The sequence below is a fragment of the Manacus candei genome, unplaced genomic scaffold (genome assembly GCF_025592945.1).
Source record: "Manacus candei isolate 608988 ecotype Guabito, Panama unplaced genomic scaffold, ASM2559294v1 h1tg000242l, whole genome shotgun sequence".
Taxonomy (NCBI): domain Eukaryota; kingdom Metazoa; phylum Chordata; class Aves; order Passeriformes; family Pipridae; genus Manacus; species Manacus candei.
The window spans coordinates 135,657-157,810 of record NW_026138290.1 but is presented as its reverse complement, the minus strand read 5'-3'; the positions used below and the strand labels follow the sequence as shown (position 1 = coordinate 157,810).

The following is a 22,154-nucleotide window of genomic DNA, read 5'->3' as shown; positions in this document are numbered from 1 at the left end:
AGCCTTAAAAAAATTAAAATGAGGACAAGAGCCCAAGAGAATTAAAATCAGGAGAAATTCACGTTATTCCCCCCCCGCACACCCCGGGACAGACGGGAGGCCGCGAGTCCCGCCCTGCCGCCGGAACCGGCCCTTAACTCGAGCAGGGCGCGCTGCACCGGCACGAGAGCCACTGCGCATGCGTCGCCGGTCCCTCTCCTGCCTGCCCTTACTTACCACGTGATCGCCGGCGTCTTGCCAACGACTGCGCATGCGCCCCCCCCCCCCCCACCCCGCCGCCCGACCGCCCGGCTTCGCTTTCTTACTGCGGCTCCCCCTCCACTTTTCCGGCTCCCTGGGGTTCCCTCACCCACATTTCGGGGTCCCCTTCTCACATTTTAGGGGTGATGACCCCGCAATTTACGGTTCGGGGGGGGGGGGAGGAGAGGAAACGGGGTGCCCAAGAAGGGGTTTCTTTTTTTTTTTTTCTCTCTTATTTCATTTTCATTTTATTTCCTTTTTAGTTTTTTTGCCTTTTTTTTAAATTTTCTTTTTTATATTTCCTTCTTTACTTCGTTTATTTTTTATTCTCTTTATTTTTCATTTTCTCTCCCAGTGCTCCCCAGTAACACCCAGTGCTCCCCAACAACCCTCAGTAACACCCAGTGCTCCCCAGTACACCCCAGTAACACCCAGTGCTCCTGAACAACCCCCAGTAACACCCAGTGCTCCCCAAAAATTGACCCAAAACCGACCCAAATCACCCCAAAAGCTGACCCAAAACTGACCCCAAAACCTGACCCCAATCATCCCAAAAGCTGACCCAAAACTGACCCCAATCATCCCAAAAGCTGACCCAAATCACCCCAAACAATGACCCCAAACTGACCCCAAAAACTGACCCAAATCATCCCCAAAACTGACCCAAAACTCTGCATTTCTTTGGCATCATTTCCTCTCAAAAACAACATCTGCGATTTAGTTGATTGCTAAAGCCATCATTTTAAAATCATCCCAGGAATCCAAAGGGACTGGAAAACACACAGAAATCATTCCTGCACCCACCAAAGCATTAGGAATTGGAACCCGATTCCCTCATCTCTCTCCTTGTTCTTCTTGGCTGGAAAACCTGATGATCCCCACTGGCTGTTTTTAGGCTGCTTTTCTTCCACAGCTCCTTTCCTCCCGGCTGAAACCTCCTGGCATCTTCAGGCCTTATCTGGAGGGAAGCCCCTCTGAAGTATTTCCTCTCGTGGCAATTCTGTGGGATGAAGAAGTAAAAAAAGCACATCAAGAGCTCCTTCTACCCCCTTCCCTCGCAAACACCCTCCCAGCTTGTCCTTGGCAGCTCCATCCCCCCGGCAGCGGCACCCGACGCTTTGGCTCCGCTGGGAAAGGGACAGCAAGTGCAGAAGCAAGTTCAGGTCTGGGCAGGGGCTCCCTGGGGAACGGCACTTGAGTGCTTTAGTCCGTGGCCTTTCCTGCTGCCCTCCCTCCTGGAGGCAGAGGATGACCCGTCCCTTGTTTCTCCCACGCTGGCAGACCCAGGTCCTGCTCCTTTGGCCCCACTTTTCTTGGCAGACCCGGCATCATTTCCCAGGGTCCCCAGGAAACTTCTGCACTTGACCCACTGCTAAGTGCAGAGCACAGGGCGAGGGAAGGCCAAATTTCTCGGCACCCACCCCCTGGAATTTCCCTCCTCCGCAGCACGCTCCCGTTCCCGCTGTCTCTGGAGGTGCCCGCACGAGTCCTCCTTCTCCCAGCACCTCAGAGAATGTCCTTTTCACCCAGGTCCTGCTTACCGTCGTCCAACAAAACACGCTGACAACATTTTTCACGATGCCAGTGGAGAGCTATTAGAGCACACTGCACAGGGAAGCTGAGCCTGCCCCATCCCTGCAAGTGTTCCAGGCCAGGCTGGACGGGACTCGCAGCAACCGGGGACAGTGGAAGGTGTCCCTGCCCACGGAAGACAGGCTGGCCTTTGAAGGTCCCCTTCAAACCAAATCGCTCTGGGATTCCCCTCCAAAATCACTCCCAAAGAGACACAGCAACCAAAGCAGAGGGACTGCACTCCCAGCTTTTCTTACCTGCAGGCACACACAGCACAGCACGTTGGACATAAAAGCCACAGGGTTAGTCCTGCCAGAGGCGTCCGGCACACCCACGGCGACCGAAGGGAAAGAGGGAGCCTGGGAACACGGAGTAAAAGACACCTTAATTAGGACTACCCTGAGCCATAGCCAGGTCATTCCCACAGACAGCTTCACCGTCCAGTCGTCCAAAAAGCACTCACCGAGGCCTCAGGTAGGATGGTTCCTGACGCTGACCAGGTGAATACCTCCCTGGAAGCCCGCTCTGCTCCTGCCAGGCACTGGGGCTCACCCAGAGGGGCTTTGCCAAGCATCCAAGGGAAATTAAAATTACAGCCTGGGCAAAGGCGCTTCCCGCAGGACCGCTCCTGGCCAAGGCCACCGGTCCGTGCAAGTCAGACCACTGACCACCCAGGGCTGGGGATTTTCAGGGGCACGCTTCCAGCTTTTATTCTCCAGAAACTCCAGTTCTTCCTGGCACCGCTTGCCAGAAAGTCTTCCCCTGTTGGAAGAGGTCACTTAGTCTTTCGAGGGGCCAGATTGCCAAAGCCCGGCCAGTCCGTTCCCACGAGGAAAGGTAGCTTTGTCTTGTACAAGATACTGGGGGGGAGACACAAAAGTTTAATTTAAAAGAACTGCCTAGAATAGAAAGCAATTCAAACATAAGTCAGACAAGACTCGTGCAAAACTGAATTACATTGGACTTCAAAGGAGAATTCTTTCCCTCTGCACCTCAGAGAACCCCAATTTTCACCCAGGTCCCGCTTACCATTGTCACACAAAACGTGCTGACAAAATTTTTCAGGATGCCAGTGGAGAGATATCAGAGCACACTGCACAGGGAAGCTGAGCCTGCCCCATCCCTGCAAGTGTTCCAGGCCAGGCTGGACGGGACTCGCAGCAACCGGGGACAGTGGAAGGTGTCCCTGCCCACGGAAGACAGGCTGGCCTTTGAAGGTCCCCTTCAAACCAAATCGCTCTGGGATTCCCCTCCAAAATCACTCCCAAAGAGACACAGCAACCAAAGCAGAGGGACTGCACTCCCAGCTTTTCTTACCTGCAGGCACACACAGCACAGCACGTTGGACATAAAAGCCACAGGGTTAGTCCTGCCAGAGGCGTCCCACGGCGACCGAAGGGAAAGAGGCAGCCTGGGAACACGGAGTAAAAGACACCTTAATTAGGACTACACTGAGCCATAGCCAGGTCATTCCCACAGACAGCTTCACCGTCCAGTCCCACAAAAAGCACTGACCTCCCAGGGCCTCAGTTAGGATGGCTCCTGACGCTGACACCTCCGTTTGCCCCGGGGGGTCAAGAATAACATGCCTGGGAAGAAGTCACCCCCAACAACAAAAAGGGAAAATTAGTGAAGCACGGGGTCCTCTTCTGACTAGATTGCCACCAGCATTCCAGAGCAGATGACACGACTGTTCTGTTACAGACGAGAAAAGCCTGTTCTCCCAAACAAACAGCGAGGAGATTTATGGGCACGCCTGAACATTTCCTGTGAGGAACTTTTTGTAACTAAGGAGCAGGTGCTGTCTTGAGTTGAAGGCATCAATTTGACAGACACTTACGACAGCAAACTCTTCAGCAGAGCAATTAACTGCAGCCTATTTGAACAGCAGGGGAGAGAAAACGACAGTCGAAGGGAAGACAAGAAAAGCAGAACTGGAATCAGCAGACTTTTCTTCCATCTCTCCCGAGGAAGTCTAGTTTGTCTGTTCTAATAATTCTATGCCCTTTTCTACATGAAACTTAGAGCAAGGCTGAAAAAACAACTAGAAAACACGGAGAGAAGCTTTTTAGAATTTCACGTGATTTTCCCAAACCGATGCCAGAAAAGCAGAACTCGGTAGAATGTACTCACCTCGAGGCCTTTGTTCTTTTCTTCCCTAAGCTTCGTCACCTGATTGAAAAAGCAGAGTAGACTCGGTATTTAGGCTCCCAACAGGAAAACTTCCCCTTCATTTCCTAAAAGAAACTACATTAATCTGCACAGCTGCAGGCGCGTGTCCAGCTGTTAAAGCCTTTCAGCTTTTCGGAGGGTGAGAATGCCCTGCTAAGGAAGGCTGAAAACTGCTCGGAGCCTGCCCAGGTCCAAGAGCCCCTTGATTTTGTCTGTGTTCCAGTCCCGGGCTAAAGAAAGGGCAGAAGAAGCGCAGTTGTTCCTTGCCTCTTCCCTAAGAGGTTCGGCCAGGTGCTGGGCCAGCCCGGGCACTCCGGGGGAAGGCCGGCAGTGCCCAAGCAGCGCCGCTTTGCCAGGGGCGTCGCTTGCAAGAGCGCCGCCGAGCGCCGGGCCCTGCCTCACAGTCGCCGCCTGGCGGACACGGCCGGGAGCGGTACTGCAGCCGCGCGCCTCCCCCCCCCCTCCCCTCCTTGGCGAGACCCGCGGCGCCTTTGGACGCGCCCAGCTTACCCCGGGGTCGATCTCCGTCGAATCTGCCGCCGTGGGTCGCTTCCGGGGGGGGAAGGCGGCGGCGCAGCCCCGATAGCATCTCCAGGGCACGGCGGGAGCGAGCGGGGCAGAAGCGGGGGCAGGGGCGGGAGCGGAGCGGGGCGAGAGGGCGGCGCGACGTGCGCGCCATGCGGTCCTCGCGCGCCGCGGCCCCGAGACGGGGGCTGCCGGCGCCGGTGCCTGCCGCCGCCCACGAACCTGCCGCCCGCGCCCGGCGCCGCCGAGCGCCCCGCCCTGTCCCCGCAGCGGGAAGCAGCGCGGCGAGACGGCGCTGCGGGCGCGGGGTGGGGGTCCGGGTCGCGGCGGAAGCCTCTCGCCGCCATCTTTAGTGTGGTCGTTCCGGTCCTGGCGGCGCCATCTTTACTGTGGGCTTGGCGAACTTCCGGGCCGGGGCCGCCATCTTTAGTGTGGTCGTTCCGGTCCTGGCGGCGCCATCTTTACTGTGGGCTTGGCGAACTTCCGGGCCGGGGCCGCCATCTTTAGTGTGGTCGTTCCGGTCCTGGTGGCGCCATCTTTGCTATGGGCTTGGCGGACTTCCGGGCCGGGGCTTTGGAGGACTTCCGGTCGCTCACTACTTCCGGTGACCGAGTTTACCCAAATTAGCGTCCCTCCTCGCTAATTTCTGCGCTTTCACCCCAAGAAATCTTCACGTTATTCCCCCCCCGCACACCCCGGGACAGACGGGAGGCCGCGAGTCCCGCCCTGCCGCCGGAACCGGCCCTTAACTCGAGCAGGGAGCGCTGCACCGGCACGAGAGCCACTGCGCATGCGTCGCCGGTCCCTCTCCTGCCTGCCCTTACTTACCACGTGATCGCCGGCGTTTTGCCAACGACTGCGCATGCGCTGTTCAAAATTTTTTCAATGCAGTTCCTGTTTTCCGTCAGCAGGTGGCAGTATTTCATCTCAAATATATGTGCAATTCTTTTTCTCTGTCACCAGGGGGCACTGTTGCTATGCGATTTTTTACTTATGGCATTTTTTTTTTGTTTTATAACCGTATTTGTTCGTGTAGTTCTTTTGGGAAATCGGATAATTGGCTTGTGATTGCTGGTGGTTTGAAAATTTACTTGTGTAATTAGGCTCTTCTCCTGGTTTTAATTCTCTAGGCTCTTCTCCTAAGAGAATTAAAATCAGGAGAAGAGCCTAAAAAAAAAATGAAAATCAGGGGAAGAGCCTAAAAAAAATGAAAATCAGGAGAAGAGTCTAAAAATATAAAAATCAGGAGGAGAGCCCAAGAGAATTAAAATCAGGAGAAGAACCTAAGAGAATTAAAATCAAGAGAAGAGCCTAAAAAAATTACAATCAGGAGAAGAGCCTAAAAAAATTAAAAACAGGAGAGGAGCCTGAAAAAATTAAAATCAGGACACGGGACTAATACAATAAAAATCAGGAGAGGAGCCTAAAAAAATTAAAATCAGGAGAGGAGCCTGAAAAAATTAAAATCAGGAGAGGGGACTAAAAAAATTAAAATCAGGAGAGGGGACTAAAAAAATTAAAATCAGGAGAGGGGACTAAAAAAATTAAAATCAGGAGAGGGGACTAAAAAAATTAAAATCAGGAGAGGAGCCTAAAAAATTAAAATGAGGAGAAGAGCCTAAAAAAATTAAAATCAGGAGAGGAGCCTGAAGGAATTACAATCAGGAGAGACCCAGAACTCACCCAAGTCTCCCCAAAAAACTACCAGAAACTGATTCAAATCTCCCCCAAAATGACCCAGAACTCACCCAAATCTCCCCAAAAAGTGACACAAAAACTGATCCAATTCACTCCAAAAATTGATCCAGAACTGACCCAAAACTGGCCCAAATCACCTCAAAAACTAACTCCAAATTGGCCCAAAACCTGACCTAAAAATGCAAAAAACCCCCCCCAAAACTGACCCAAAATGATACAAAATCAGCCCCAGATATGACCAGAAACTGACCCCAAAACCCCAAAACACTGACACCAAGACTCACCCAAATCTCCCCAAAAAAATGACCCAAAGATCAGCCCAATCACCCCAAAAAATGACCAGAAACTGACCCAAAATTACCACAAAAATAAACCCAAAACTCACCCAAATCATCCCGAAAAATGACCAGAAACTGACCCAAATCTCCCCCAAAAATGACCAGAAACTCACTAAAAATAACCCCCAAAAATGATCAGAAACTGACACAAATCTCCCCAACAAATGACCCAAACTTTATTTCTTTTCTTAGCAACAAATCCCTTCCTTTGCTCCCCTCTGGCCCTGCCCACACGGCCCCAGTTCAGCTCTCAGTGAGTTCTTGCTTCTGGGCAGCGACTCCTCTGCCTCTTGCTGGGGCGGCAGCAGCTCCTGTGCCGGCAGGGAGAGGGACCCCGAGCCAGGAGAGGGACCCCGAGCCAGGAGAGGGACCCCGAGCCACGAGAGGGACCCCAGAGCCCCTACAGAGCCCCCAGAGCCATTATAGGGACCCCAGAGCCACAATAGAAACCCCAGAGTCCCTACAGAGACCCCAGAGCCATTATAGGGACCCCAGAGCCACGATAGAAACCCCAGAGTCCCTACAGAGACCCCAGAGCCATTATAGGGACCCCAGAGCCCTCCAGAGCCCCTATAGAGACCCCAGAGCCCCTATAGAGACCCCAGAGCCATTACAGGGACCCCAGAGCCCTCCAGAGCCCCTTGCTGGGTCACAGCCCCTCTTCTCCCGCCCAAACCCACCTTTCTGGCTGCAGCTGCTTTTCTTCTCTGGCTCCCCCTTCCTTCCCCAGGGAGCTTTGCCTTGTTCTTTGGCCAGGCTCCAGCTGCAGCTCAAGGGCAAAGCTGCAACTACAATTCCCCCTTCGGGTTTTTCACCTGAAAAACAAAGGCTTGGGCCAAACTCTGACCAGTCACTCGCTGAACACGAGACATCAAACAGGGCACACAGAATAAAATGCATCCAACTCTAAATCATGTTACAATGACTGTCCACCCCAATCCAGCACTGACATTAAAAACCTTCAAGCAATCAAAAAGACCTCCAACCATCCCTTAGATAGAGAAAAGCACACCAGGAACGAATGCAAAAAGAAAAATTCCAAACAATGCTCAATTAAATAACCATGGACTGATATAAAACATGTTTAGGGAACTTAAACCACTTCTTCCCATTATTCTCCATCAGAAATTACCCTTATTTAAGTTCTCCTTTTAACACTTCATTAAAACTGACTTATTAGGAAATGGTTTGAACCAAACTTCATAACTTGATGACTCCAGGGTTTGTGCTCCTTGACTTTGGCCTGAAGGGGTTTGGAACACAGGCTTTGTTCTGGAGAGCTTTTCCCCAATCTACAAACCCTTCTGCAAATGGGACTCCCTTCCCTCAGGGTTCGGTGGCCTCTGGTTTTCCTGAAGGCTGGGGGGGATCTGGGAGCCAAATCCCAAGGGATCCAGCCCAGCTCTGCACACACACACACACACATTTCCAGCTGGTCACAGTCTCACGGGGGCCACCACCACTCAGCACATTTGCACACAAACAGCCCTCTGAGTTCCTGGCACTGGGTCTGATGGACTAAGAAATGATCAGTCTGGTGGTTTGCCCTCAGAGGAGTAAGATCCAATGATGCATTTCTATTTTCATGACAATATAACCTGGAAAACACAAACATATTTCTGCTTCATGTGCAATTTAAAATTCAAAGACACAGAAACATTCCTAGAGTTCAAGTCCCCAGGTTTGGTTCCAAATGTCACTCGGTCCCCCTGGGACAAGAACAGCGGCACACACGGACTCAACAGCCCTGCACAAGCCCAGGAGTGGGGGGGAAATATCCTTGAGAGCACTGCTGCATTTCAAAAAGAAGTCAGTCACATCAACTCTGTAACAAATAAAAAAGAGAAGCCAAAATAAATAACTGTAGACAGGGTATCAAGTACCTTGAGAATACCAATAAGAAAAAACTAAGAATAAAGGCATCTATTTGAAGTACAAAGAGTTTGGGAGACACCATTTGTTTGCCACAAAGCCTTTATTTTGTTGGCTCTTCTATAGTTAGAACCCAAACCTTACCCTCCCACAAAAAGCAGAAAACCTCTTCAGAGAGTTAGGAGATGGAGTCAGTTTGGATTAATGGGAAGAACATCTCTGGAGACAAAATAAAGCAGAGAAAATAACCCCATCCTCAACAACAGAGCTGCCTCCCCACTGCCTGCCCCTGGACACTTGCTCTGGGGGTGACAGAGCCTGAAGTCTCCTGCCTAGTCCTGGGCAATACTTCCTGGGGACCACAGCACCACTGAGTTCCTAAAAATATCACAGGTTGGGCAGGTGCTTGGATTTTGTCTGGATTAACTCCCCTTCTTCCTTTCCAGGTGCTGCCCTACTCATTGTAATGGTGCTTGTACTCCCTGAGCCATTCCCTCCCCCATCCAACCATCCCTTGTGCCCTCTCTGACAAGGACAGTGGGTCCAGGTGTTCTGCCACGCTCCCAGGGCACAGGGGGGGACTGTGGAGCCACCCTCGAGGGGGGAAACGTGCCCTGCCTGCCCTGCCCAGGGAAAGGGAACTGCCCCAGTGCTCCCCAGCACAAGGCACCCTTGGAAATGTCCACTGCAATGGGACACTCAGGGACAGCAACAAGCACTGCACGAGGCTGCTCTGGCACAGGGCCAATTTTAGCCTCAGCTTTTCTCTGGACCACTTCACTTTGTTTGCCACCTCATCCTGCAGTCAGAACTTGCTGTCCTTGCAACCTTTCAGGGTGACCAAAAATGAGAGAGGCCTCTGCTCCAGCACCCACAAGGGCCTGATCCATCTGACAGGATCCATTTTTCCAGGGAATTCAAAGCTCCACCTGAGGACTAGGGTCTTTTCTCACCCATCCCTGTGCTGCAGCTTGGCCTCCATCTCACTGTGCTTTCAGTTCCCTCCATGGTTGAACACTGGCAGCCCTGGCCCTGGGCGGAGCTCGGCATCCTGATCCCATCCCTCCTGGCCCCCGGAACCGCTGACTCAGCAATGGGGGGCCCTCCATTGCCAAGGGCACGGGCCCGTTGGGGCTCACGGGGGGAGCAGGAGGGCGAAGGCTCCAGCCCTGCTGCTACAACCTTCCACCACTACAGCCAACAGAGGAGCCTCTCCAGCCCTGCCTCCCAAGGCATCCTCAACAAACCCAGCCCAGCTCCACAGGACAAACTGCTCCCTGTCTGCCCAGGCCAGTCTAATCCCAGAGGCTCCCAGGGTCATGCAAAACAACTGCCCAGGAGATCAGAGACCCCAGTCCATCTCTTCCTAGCACAGGTTTGGGTTAGTTTGGCAAACAGACCAACTGAGGAATTCCCCAATGTTTTCCCAGTTTGACCCCTGTCACACCAATCACCTTAACACTGCCAGTCCATAATTCTCCCTCTCTTGGGTTAAGGACTGAGCAAGTTGGACCTGTGTCTGACCAGGACATGTGCAAACCAAATGCTGGGGACTGGAACACACACCTGGCACTCCTGCAGCTCTCACAGTCACATTCCAGAGAAAACAGCCAATTGCACCCTCACTGCTCATTTCTTAATCCCAATCCCACACTTGTTTGGCACTTGGAGCACCGCTTTTAGAACCCAATTACAGCCCATTAGAGAGCTCCCTGTCTAGCAGGGACAGGGACCCCTGGGATACTCTCAGCAATGCCTGAATCCATGGCAGGGACCTTGCTTTGAGCTCCCCAGGGCCGGGCACCCCGAGGATCTCCCCGAATAATCCTTTCGGTGCGCGCTGGAGTCCTCGGGGTGCCCTACGGCGGATTGGGGATATTGGGGGAAACCTCCAGGCCTTATGCTGCTTGCCCCATTACCTGCGAGGTGAATGCCCTTCCTCCCACCCCTGCACGTGGCCCGGTGACCCCGCAAGGAGCACACACAGACCACCTGGGAGGGACGGACGAAAGAGAGAGTTTATTGTGGGGTTGGGGTTTATAAGGCTTTTAGGAGGGTCAAAGGGGACCAATCACAAGTTCAGGGTCACACAAAAGAAACCATCAGGTAAGGGGTCAACAGCCAATAGGAAGGGGTTAACAGGGAACCAATGGGACACCTTGTGTGGAAGACAATAGCTTCACAGGGGGGTGTTGGGAAGAGGGAGACAGTGACACTGCAGAAAATACACAAACATGTTGAGACATGTTCAAACTACAGTAAAAGCTTCTGTTTCCATAGGGTTTGAGCTGTTTTCCTCACCAGTCCATCTCTGACAGGACTTTTTCCATACTGTGTATGGCAAGTTCCTTGCTACATCTCCTCCTTTTTTGTCTTTTAAAGCTGGATATGCTTTTAATGATTGAGAAGTTCTGGCACAACTAAGGAAACATGGAAAGACACACATAAAGAGAAACACTACGGAAAGTACTAGTACGATAACTACAATAATTTTCTTAATAGTGGAAGAGAGGCCTTTGAAGGGCAACCAGCTGAAAAAATCATCAAAGGTCAGAGGATCAGCTCGCTTGATTTCATGAACTAAGGACTTAAGCTGATTAATCTGAGAGTGGATAGATTAGGAGTGATCAGAGAAGTTGAGGCAGCCGAGGCCTTCAAACTCTTGACACCCATGGCCATTTACTAGAAGGAGAAAATCTATTGCAGCACGATTTTGTAACAAAGCTTTCTTATTGGTTTGGGTATCTTGTAAGAGATCATCAAGGGCAGCACTTGTAGCATTAGCTTCTTTTGCTAGCCAACATCCCATTCTGGTAAGGAGAGTTAAGGCTTTTGTGGAGCTGACAATTGGAAGTATACCACTGATAATGTTTGCAGTGTCTGACCAAAAATGCATGTTGGAGTTGCATTCTGCTGTGAATTCACTCAGGGACTGTAATTTTGCTAAAGGATGTTCTTCAGCTGGATGTGGGGGTGCTGCAGCTACAGGGACCTGCACTGCTTTAGGTGGAGAAAGGGATTTTTGTTGTGGTGGATAGAAATTAAGATGTGGGTGCAAACCTTGGAATTGCCTGCGCACTCTATGATGTGAGAAGGGTGAGGTGCTTTGGAGGTCACTGTTTCTTTTTGCACGATTTTTGGGAGGCCTTACAGGTAAAGATTTCATAAGGGTAGCTGGATTGTACAGTGTTAATTTTCCAAATGTGCAGGGGCCTCCAGCAGCTAATCTGGGAATCATATTCCAGACTCTAAGTCCACAAATTAAAAAGACTCCTTTTGGAAGAATAACCGAATCAGGGGTGGCATGTATCTGGTAAGGAACCTCTTCCTTGCACCAGAAACTGAAATTGGAATAAGGTCCATAAGAGGTGACATTAATTAATTCAGGAGGGGCAACATATTTGTTGTGAATGAAGTAAAAACAGAGAGGAGAAACAATACTCCCCAAGATTTCTAATTCCTCAGGTCTCTGCCACTGATAGCTAAATGTCTGCCTGTCATGTGAAGTTTTTGCTGGTCTTGTGAGACAGTCCAAGAATGGATTCTTGAACTGATCGTGGTCATCACACCAGGGGATATACTGATTTCAAAAATTACCCCATTCGCTGGGTGTCCAGGGGATTCCTACCAGACAGGTCTTAAAAGGGTGAGAGGGATCTAAGGTAGAGAGACAGATAGAGTCAGTATTTAGTGATTGTGCCAGGTTTAGCCAAACATTTTGGCCAGAGAGCATTACCCAATTAGGAATTGTTGGAGGAGGTGGATTAGAGCTTTTTATGTCTACGCGCTGCTCTAAGCGCTCGTCAAGCCGTTTCCCGAATTCTGTGTTTTGTGAGAAGGTCTGGGTGATAGTGGGTTTCCGTGTTTGTCAAATAGAGATCGACAATGTACAGCCCAATGTACCTCTTTTTTACATCTGGGGCAAAGGCCTGGACGAATGGTTTTCTTTTGAGAATTGGGGCTTTGAACTTGTGGGCAGTTAGCTTTTATATGACCTGCACGTTTGCAATTATGGCATATTATTTTGGAGTGGTCTAGGGCAGCTGCTAAAACTTCGGTCATTTTTTCTACCATCTGCTGAGTTGCCTCAGCAATCTGATTGCCCAATTGTGTATTAGCTTCAACTAATTGGCTTGACACAGATGCCAGAGCTTGGACCAGGCTATCTGCTAATTTGTCATTAGGACTAATATCTTTGCAAGCCTTTACCATATCCATGGGGGTAGGGTCCCGAAGGTTTCTAAGTATTTGCTGACACTGTGCATTTGAATTGGAGATAGCTAGCTTCAAGAACAGAGCATCTTGTGCTTCTTTCACCTTTATTTGTTTTTCTATAGATCCTTTTAACCGTTCTGCAAAGTCAATAAAAGATTCATCAGGCCTTTGAACTATATTATTGAAAGGTGGAGTTGTTTCAGAAGCTTCAGCTACTGATTGCAGTGCCAAAAATGCCATATTTTTAGTAGCAATTAAGTCTTGTTTTGGAATTCTGGCCTGATCTGTATTTGCAGAATAAGGACCTTCACCAAAAAGCATTTGTATGGTAGTTTTTATAGGTCTACGTGTAGTAGAGCTAGTTTCATGAGCATATTTTCTAATTAAGGCTTGCCATTCATCTAAAAACAATGATACTTGTACTTTAGTTAGTAAAGCTCTCATGATATCTTTTAAATCATTTGGGGTTAGTATAAAACCAGAGAATATAGATGACAGAATTCCCATTGCATAAGCTGAGTTCAACCCATAAGTTGTTACCGCTTTTTTTGCATCCTTGAGAAGGGGTATGGATAAGGGGTCCCACACTGGGGCTGAACCTGGATTATAGAACACTGGATATGCCTGCAATAAATTTACATCATTAACAGGTGTATCAACATCATCTATATCATTACAATCATTGGTCTGGTCGGTTCCTGTGGAAGAAACAAAAGGGTTAGAAGGGAAAACAGAATTGTTAAAATTATTTGACATATTTGAAAATGGATTATTGGGAGAAAATTGGTTAAATGCTTTTAAGGATTGTGAGTTCAGTGTTGCTGAGTCTATCACCGCTGGATTCACGCTGTAAGAAGTGGGGGAAACACTGTCTGTTAGTTGCGGGTTTCTTTGCATGTTGCAGCATGATGTGGGAAGAAGCGGAGCAGAGTTGGAGCTGCAGGGCAGGGGTTGTCTCGTCCCCGGGGCCGGGCACGGACGAGGTCCCGATGACGTCATCCTGTCCTGCTGGGCATCCGTAGGGAAGGCAGGAAATCTCGCTGCTGGTCCGGCGTGGTTGAAAGTTGGGAACTCTCCGCCTCCTTTGTTTGACCATGCGGTGATAGTTGTCGGGGGTTGCGGCTGAGGGAAGTCGGGGTTTGGGAGCGGCGGGATGGTTTCGCTTGCTCTCGGAGGGAGAGGGGGAGGGGGGCGAGGAGGGATCCCGTTGGAGCTAACCGCGGGCGGCTTCTCCTCCCCTTGCTGCACCGGCGGCCACGGCGGAGGAGCCCGGGACGGGGCAGGGGCCGCCCCGATGTTAATGCCCGGGATGGGGGTTGCCGCTCCGGGTCCCATCTGCGCAGGGGGCTGAGGCTGGCCAGTTCCAAAGCCTCCTGCTGTATCAGGGACCGGGGGCGCGGCTCCGCCATGTGCTGACCGCGATGGGGGGGGGTAAGAGGGGGTGCCTGCCCAGGGCTGTCGGTCGTGATCTCCGTTTCCCTCCTCCCCTGCTTCCCGCGGCGATTTCGATCTCCCACCCTCTCTTAGACCACGGAGGGAAGCTGTGCTGCTTTCTCGTTGGGACTCAGAATCTTTTTCTTGCATTTCAAGAATAGTTACGATATGAGTCCAAGCTATGTTGGCATGTATTGCTGCTTTATCGTTGGAATTTGCAGCTATCCAAATCTGTCTGCCTAGTAATTCCCAGTCTTTAGTCGTCAGACAGAAAGGAAGTTTAAAGTCAGTTTTAACCATAACTTTGGAAAGGCTTTTTAAGGATTTTTTGTTACAACTTAATAAATGTTTCAAATGCTTATAGTTCTCTTTTTCTGTCTTAGTGAGGGATGCTCCCATTTTTGTTTTTTTTTTTTCTTTTTGTTTGTTTCTTTATATAAGGGAATATGCCGGGTCTGCTCCTTACCTGAATGTCGTCAGGAAGGTTGAAGTACTCAAAACAGGATGCTCTCTTGTGGTGATGCAGCCTGCTAGTACTTTTGCTGCTTAGACTCCGGATCCGCCGTTGCTACACAAACTACTCCCGTTTGTGCGTTAGGACTGCTATAATCTTCACAGAAGAGTTCAAACAATCTTGGCCTCACCACGGTGCACCAATTACGGCGGATTGGGGATATTGGGGGAAACCTCCAGGCCTTATGCTGCTTGCCCCATTACCTGCGAGGTGAATGCCCTTCCTCCCACCCCTGCACGTGGCCCGGTGACCCCGCAAGGAGCACACACAGACCACCTGGGAGGGACGGACGAAAGAGAGAGTTTATTGTGGGGTTGGGGTTTATAAGGCTTTTAGGAGGGTCAAAGGGGACCAATCACAAGTTCAGGGTCACACAAAAGAAACCATCAGGTAAGGGGTCAACAGCCAATAGGAAGGGGTTAACAGGGAACCAATGGGACACCTTGTGTGGAAGACAATAGCTTCACAGGGGGGTGTTGGGAAGAGGGAGACAGTGACACTGCAGAAAATACACAAACATGTTGAGACATGTTCAAACTACAGTAAAAGCTTCTGTTTCCATAGGGTTTGAGCTGTTTTCCTCACCAGTCCATCTCTGACAGGACTTTTTCCATACTGTGTATGGCAAGTTCCTTGCTACAGTGCCCCAACCCGGGGGGCACCAACAGCACTGTCCCTCCAGGGGGCCAATTTGGTCCTAAACTGCAGGGGGATCTTGCCTGTGTCCCAGACTGGTCCGGGGATCTGAGGCCCTTCCCGAGAAAATCTCGGTGCCGGCGTGAAGGGCCAGAGATCCCTTGGAGCCACGGGAGAGCAGGCACAGAGTCCCTCCTGGGGGGCAATTTGCCTGCCTGAACTCAGCTCTTCAAAGGAGCCTTTAAGACTCAGCTGGTGACTTTTAGAAGCCAGGCATTCCTTGCTTACAACACCCTGCCATGATCCCAGCCCCACGGGGGTCCTGGCAATCCGCTCCCAAAGGGCACACGGAGGGGTCTCCACTGCAGCTGATGGGAGGGGTCAGCATTACAGGAGGGCTCATTTTCCTTCCCTGCATTCCTGTTGCACATTCAGGACACTCCCAACACCTGTTCCCATCTACACAAACCCTTATAAGGTCTCTGAGGGGCTCCATCGGGGGTCTCTGGTGGTCACCTGTGCCTGCAGCCCCCAAAGTTCTCAGTGACCACCTTATCAACTTCAAGACAACTCACCTGGTTGTAGAGGAGCCTGATGCTGCTTGGCTGCTGCCTCAGTTCCCCTCTTCATTCTTTCTTGACTTTGCTTGCTCAGTCCCTTTAAGTTCCTTGGCTCAGCTCCATGCACTTTCTAGGGAACATCCCACTGCAAAAACTCCCAGTTCTTGGTACATCTCCTAACTCAGATATCAGGGAGTGAGGCAGAAATCAACTCATCCAGGGCACTGCCTCCAAATATTGGGACAAAAACACCATAACATTCCACGGCCTCCCTTGGCAAATCAACCCCAAACTGCTCAGACACAAACAACACCCTGCACACTACAACAATCTGGCACTGCTGGTTCAACCCGGCCAAGTCAGTTGGGAAACTACACAAGGTCAACTTCCTTCCAAGTTTCAGTTATGACACAAAAGTCAGGGAGATCACAGACTCCCCCACAGAGTTTTACTCTGAGGAGAGAAGGAAACCAAAGCCATCCCCAGGGCTGCAATAGCTCAGGCTCCCCAAAAGGCCCAGGGGCTTCAGGTTTCTGAGGGGCTTCACCGAGGGCCTTCCCAGGTCTGCTCTGTCTGGAGCCCTCCAAGTCCTCAGTGCCTGCCTGAGGAACCTCAACACAACTCACCTGCTTACACAGCAACTTGGTGCTGCTTGCCTGCTGCCTCACTTCCCTTCTTCCTTCTTTCTTCACCTCCCTTGCTTGGTCCCTTTCAATCCCTGGGCTCAGCTCTGTGCACTTTCCAGGCTCCATCCCACTGCAAAAAGGATTAGCCCTTGTTACATCTCAACACTCAGAGAGCATTCCACCTTTTGCCTTGACACTGGGCCATCAGGCCAGGGGCTCATTATTTAAAGCATAGTTTGACTCCTCAGTGACAACAACTGACAGCGCTGCTGGGGCCGGGGAAGGGCGGGTGGGAGAATAAAAATCAGGAGAGGAGACTAAAAATCTAAAAATCAGGAGACGAGCCTAAAAGAATTACAATCAGAAGAGGAGCCTAAAAATATTAAAAACAGGAAAAGAGCCTGAAAAAATTAAAATCAGAAGAGGAGCCTGAAAAAATTAAAATCAGGACAGGGGACTAATACAATAAAAATCAGGAGAGGAGCTTAAAAAAATTAAAAACAGGAGGGGAGCCTGAAAAAATTAAAATCAGGAGGGGAGCCTGAAAAAATTAAAATCAGGAGGGGAGCCTGAAAAAATTAAAATCAGGAGGGGAGCCTGAAAAAATTAAAATCAGGAGAGACCCAGAACTCACCCAAGTCTCCCCAAAAAACTACCAGAAACTGATTCAAATCTCCCCAAAAATGACCCAGAACTCACCCAAATCTCCCCAAAAAATGACTAGAAACTGATTCAAATCTCCCCAAAAAAGACACAAAAACTGATCCAATTCACCTCAAAAATTGATCCAGAACTGACCCAAAACTGGCCCAAATCACCTCAAAAACTAACTCCAAATTGGCCCAAAACCTGACCTAAAAATGCAAACCCCCCCCCCCAAAACTGACCCAAAATGATACAAAATCAGCCCCAGATATGACCAGAAACTGACCCCAAAACCCCAAAACACTGACACCAAGACTCACCCAAATATCCCCAAAAAATGACCCAAGTCAGCCCAATCACCCCCAAAAATGATCAGAAACTGACACAAATCTCCCCAACAAATGACCCAAACTTTATTTCTTTTCTTAGCAACAAATCCCTTCCTTTGCTCCCCTCTGGCCCTGCCCACACGGCCCCAGTTCAGCTCTCAGTGAGTTCTTGCTTCTGGGCAGCGACTCCTCTGCCTCTTGCTGGGGCGGCAGCAGCTCCTGTGCCGGCAGGGAGAGGGACCCCGAGCCAGGAGAGGGACCCCGAGCCAGGAGAGGGACCCCAGAACCAGGAGAGGGACCACAGAGCCATTACAGGGACCCCAGAGCCATTATAGGGACCCCAGAGCCCCTACAGAGACCCCAGAGCCCCTACAGAGACCCCCAGAGCCCCTACAGAGACCCCAGAGCCCCTACAGAGACCCCAGAGCCACGATAGAAACCCCAGAGTCCCTACAGAGACCCCAGAGCCATTATAGGGACCCCAGAGCCCTCCAGAGCCCCTATAGAGACCCCAGAGCCCCTATAGAGACCCCAGAGCCCCTATAGAGACCCCAGAGCCATTACAGGGACCCCAGAGCCATTACAGGGACCCCAGAGCCCTCCAGAGCCCCTTGCTGGGTCACAGCCCCTCTTCTCCCGCCCAAACCCACCTTTCTGGCTGCAGCTGCTTTTCTTCTCTGGCTCCCCCTTCCTTCCCCAGGGAGCTTTGCCTTGTTCTTTGGCCAGGCTCCAGCTGCAGCTCAAGGGCAAAGCTGCAACTACAATTCCCCCTTCGGCTTTTTCACCTGAAAAACAAAGGCTTGGGCCAAACTCTGACCAGTCACTCGCTGAACACGAGACATCAAACAGGGCACACAGAATAAAATGCATCCAACTCTAAATCATGTTACAATGACTGTCCACCCCAATCCAGCACTGACATTAAAAACCTTCAACCAACCAAAATGACCTCCAACCATCCCTTAGATAGAGAAAAGCACACCAGGAACGAATGCAAAAAGAAAAATTCCAAACAATGCTCAATTAAATAACCATGGACTGATATAAAACATGTTTAGTTAACTTAAACCACTTCTTCCCATTATTCTCCATCAGAAATTACCCTTATTTAAGTTCTCCTTTTAACACTTCATTAAAACTGACTTATTAGGAAATGGTTTGAAGCAAGAGAATTAAAATCAGGACAAGAGCCTTCAAAATATTAAAATCAGGACAAGAGCCTTAAAAAAATTAAATTTAGGAGAAGAGCCTTAAAAATATTAAAATCAGGACAAGAGCCTTAAAAAAATTAAAATGAGGACAAGAGCCCAAGAGAATTAAAATCAGGAGAAATTCACGTTATTCCCCCCCCGCACACCCCGGGACAGACGGGAGGCCGCGAGTCCCGCCCTGCCGCCGGAACCGGCCCTTAACTCGAGCAGGGCGCGCTGCACCGGCACGAGAGCCACTGCGCATGCGTCGCCGGTCCCTCTCCTGCCTGCCCTTACTTACCACGTGATCGCCGGCGTCTTGCCAACGACTGCGCATGCGCCCCCCCCCCACCCCGCCGCCCGACCGCCCGGCTTCGCTTTCTTACTGCGGCTCCCCCTCCACTTTTCCGGCTCCCTGGGGTTCCCTCACCCACATTTCGGGGTCCCCTTCTCACATTTTAGGGGTGATGACCCCGCAATTTACGGTTCGGGGGGGGGGGAGGAGAGGAAACGGGGTGCCCAAGAAGGGGTTTCTTTTTTTTTTTTCTCTCTTTTATTTCATTTTCATTTTATTTCCTTTTTAGTTTTTTTGCCTTTTTTTTAAATTTTCTTTTTTATATTTCCTTCTTTACTTCGTTTATTTTTTATTCTCTTTATTTTTCATTTTCTCTCCCAGTGCTCCCCAGTAACACCCAGTGCTCCCCAACAACCCTCAGTAACACCCAGTGCTCCCCAGTACACCCCAGTAACACCCAGTGCTCCTCAACAACCCCCAGTAACACCCAGTGCTCCCCAAAAATTGACCCAAAACCGACCCAAATCACCCCAAAAGCTGACCCAAAACTGACCCCAAAACCTGACCCCAATCATCCCAAAAGCTGACCCAAAACTGACCCCAATCATCCCAAAAGCTGACCCAAATCACCCCAAACAATGACCCCAAACTGACCCCAAAAACTGACCCAAATCATCCCCAAAACTGACCCAAAACTCTGCATTTCTTTGGCATCATTTCCTCTCAAAAACAACATCTGCGATTTAGTTGATTGCTAAAGCCATCATTTTAAAATCATCTCAGGAATCCAAAGGGACTGGAAAACACACAGAAATCATTCCTGCACCCACCAAAGCATTAGGAATTGGAACCCGATTCCCTCATCTCTCTCCTTGTTCTTCTTGGCTGGAAAACCTGATGATCCCCACTGGCTGTTTTTAGGCTGCTTTTCTTCCACAGCTCCTTTCCTCCCGGCTGAAACCTCCTGGCATCTTCAGGCCTTATCTGGAGGGAAGCCCCTCTGAAGTATTTCCTCTCGTGGCAATTCTGTGGGATGAAGAAGTAAAAAAAGCACATCAAGAGCTCCTTCTACCCCCTTCCCTCGCAAACACCCTCCCAGCTTGTCCTTGGCAGCTCCATCCCCCCGGCAGCGGCACCCGACGCTTCGGCTCCGCTGGGAAAGGGACAGCAAGTGCAGAAGCAAGTTCAGGTCTGGGCAGGGGCTCCCTGGGGAACGGCACTTCAGTGCTTTAGTCCGTGGCCTTTCCTGCTGCCCTCCCTCCTGGAGGCAGAGGATGACCCGTCCCTTGTTTCTCCCACGCTGGCAGACCCAGGTCCTGCTCCTTTGGCCCCACTTTTCTTGGCAGACCCGGCATCATTTCCCAGGGTCCCCAGGAAACTTCTGCACTTGACCCACTGCTAAGTGCAGAGCACAGGGCGAGGGAAGGCCAAATTTCTCGGCACCCACCCCCTGGAATTTCCCTCCTCCGCAGCACGCTCCCGTTCCCGCTGTCTCTGGAGGTGCCCACACGAGTCCTCCTTCTCCCAGCCCTGCCAAACTGACACACACACAGGAGAAATAACAAGTCTTGCTTGCACAATTCCCCACCCTAACCCTTGCCTGTCCTGCCCAGAGCTGAGGGAAATCTGACGGAATATTAATAAACCACCTTTGTTAAGAGCAGTCATCAGCCCGGTCCTTCAGGCTTTGCAGGAGTTTGTAGGGAACAGCCCCAAATTCCAGTCCTACCTCTAAATTTGTAACAGCTTTCCTCGGAGAGATTCTGGACAGTAACACGTACAACGGAAAGAAAAGACTGCACAAGGAGTAACAGAAGGTTTGCCATGAAGAACAGAGGTTCCTGTTCTCCCTCATCAGGCTGGGACTGGAGGACCCAGTCTTTGCCATCAAGAGACCAGAGCGTTGTCATTAAGACTTAAACCTCTCCCCCACGGGTGTTTCTCAGAGAACTGGGCCAGCACTGAGCTACTCCCATGTGCCTGCAGTGCTTTGGGGAGGGACAAGACAACCTTCCACTTGTGCTTGGAAGAGAATGAAAAGTCATTCCCCTTCTCTCTCTCTGACCCAGCACCAAAGCAGTCCTGTAGGACAACACTGGACTAGGCCTGATTCAACTGGGAAAGAAAAAAATCCTAAACAAACAAACAAAACCACCCTGAATTTCAGGTAAAAATACGCTGCTTCCTGAACAGGAGCACACAAAATGCATTGAAGCCAAAGAGAAAATGACAAACCAGAAGAAAAAAAGAGCCAAAAGAAATGCTCTGCCTGCCTTGATACGCTCTCTGTTTGACCATTCCAAAGGGAATTCTCCACAGATCAGAAGCAATTACCAATCATTTTTCCTCTGTAACAAATGAACAACTTGGGTTTCTGCTGAGGGGCTGGACATGTCCAGTGAGGGTTCAGGGTCTGGGGGGTTGTTTATGGCAGATCCTGACCGGCCCAGGCCAAACCCAACCACCCCCATTGCTGCTCCATCCCACATGGAGAATATTGATACTGTATGGAAATACTCCCCTTCTCTGCTACTCCATCCTTCCTTACACATGCGTGGAGCAGGTTTTCTCCACCCTTTGTTCCCAGCAACAGCTCTCCAGCCCGAATCCCAGCTCCCACAGACACAAACTAAACACACCTAAGGTGATGGTTCCATCAGCACCTGGAATTCCAAGCTCCCTGTTCGCTGGAATGCTCATCCCAACACTCACAGCAATCTCACCTCAGCCCACAGGCTCTCTGTCCTCAGAGGCAAGCACAGCCTGCTCTGGCACCATGTTTCCTCTCATTCCTGATCTCCTGCAAACCCCCAGGGAAATCCAATCCCTCAGACCCTGCATCCCTGGACACGAGGGGAACTGGAGTTTGACCCGGATCCCAGCACCCTGGATAAGTGTGTTCCCACGAGCACGTGCCTGTGGCTCCATCCAGCCCATCCATCCCTCCTTTTCCCCCAGGGAGTCCCAAACCCTCCCCCAGCTCCCCTGCGTCTGTCCCCCGGCCCAGCCCAGCTCCAGGCTCTCCCCCAGCACTGTGTCAGCCCCAGCCCTGGCAGAGCTGCAAACAGCCCCCAGCTCGGCCCCCCGGGCTCCTGAACCCCCAAGCCAAGGCTCGGGCTCACCAACGGGGACCCACCTGCCCCTCTCAACACAGCCCAACCCCACAGCTCGGGGACCCCACGCTCACCCAGCCCTTCACCCCTTCCTCTCCACCCTTCCCAGCACGGCAAGGACCAACCTGCAGTGGAAACAGAGCCAGTGCCCAGGGAGCAAATGCCAACAGGCAGGAGGAG

General features: G+C 50.9%; 1 protein-coding gene across 14 annotated transcripts in view; it reads right to left on the bottom strand.

Annotated features, from left to right (window-relative positions):
- Positions 1–916: 916 nt before the first annotated feature.
- The window catches only part of LOC127464610 (uncharacterized), a 55,936-nt gene continuing 34,698 nt past the window's right edge, over positions 917–22,154 (bottom strand). For 4 of the 14 annotated variants that reach the window (XM_051775018.1, XM_051775016.1, XM_051775019.1 and 1 more), the window contains 3 exons: positions 18,027–18,161; positions 16,403–16,532; positions 10,416–15,921 (listed from right to left, as the gene is read on the bottom strand). In XM_051775018.1, the coding sequence (XP_051630978.1) occupies positions 12,210–14,465 (2,256 nt within the window). In that variant the 5' untranslated portion in view covers positions 14,466–15,921; positions 16,403–16,532; positions 18,027–18,161 and the 3' untranslated portion in view covers positions 10,416–12,209. The other 10 variants (XR_007901476.1, XR_007901479.1, XR_007901480.1 and 7 more) reach the window with 10 other exon arrangements.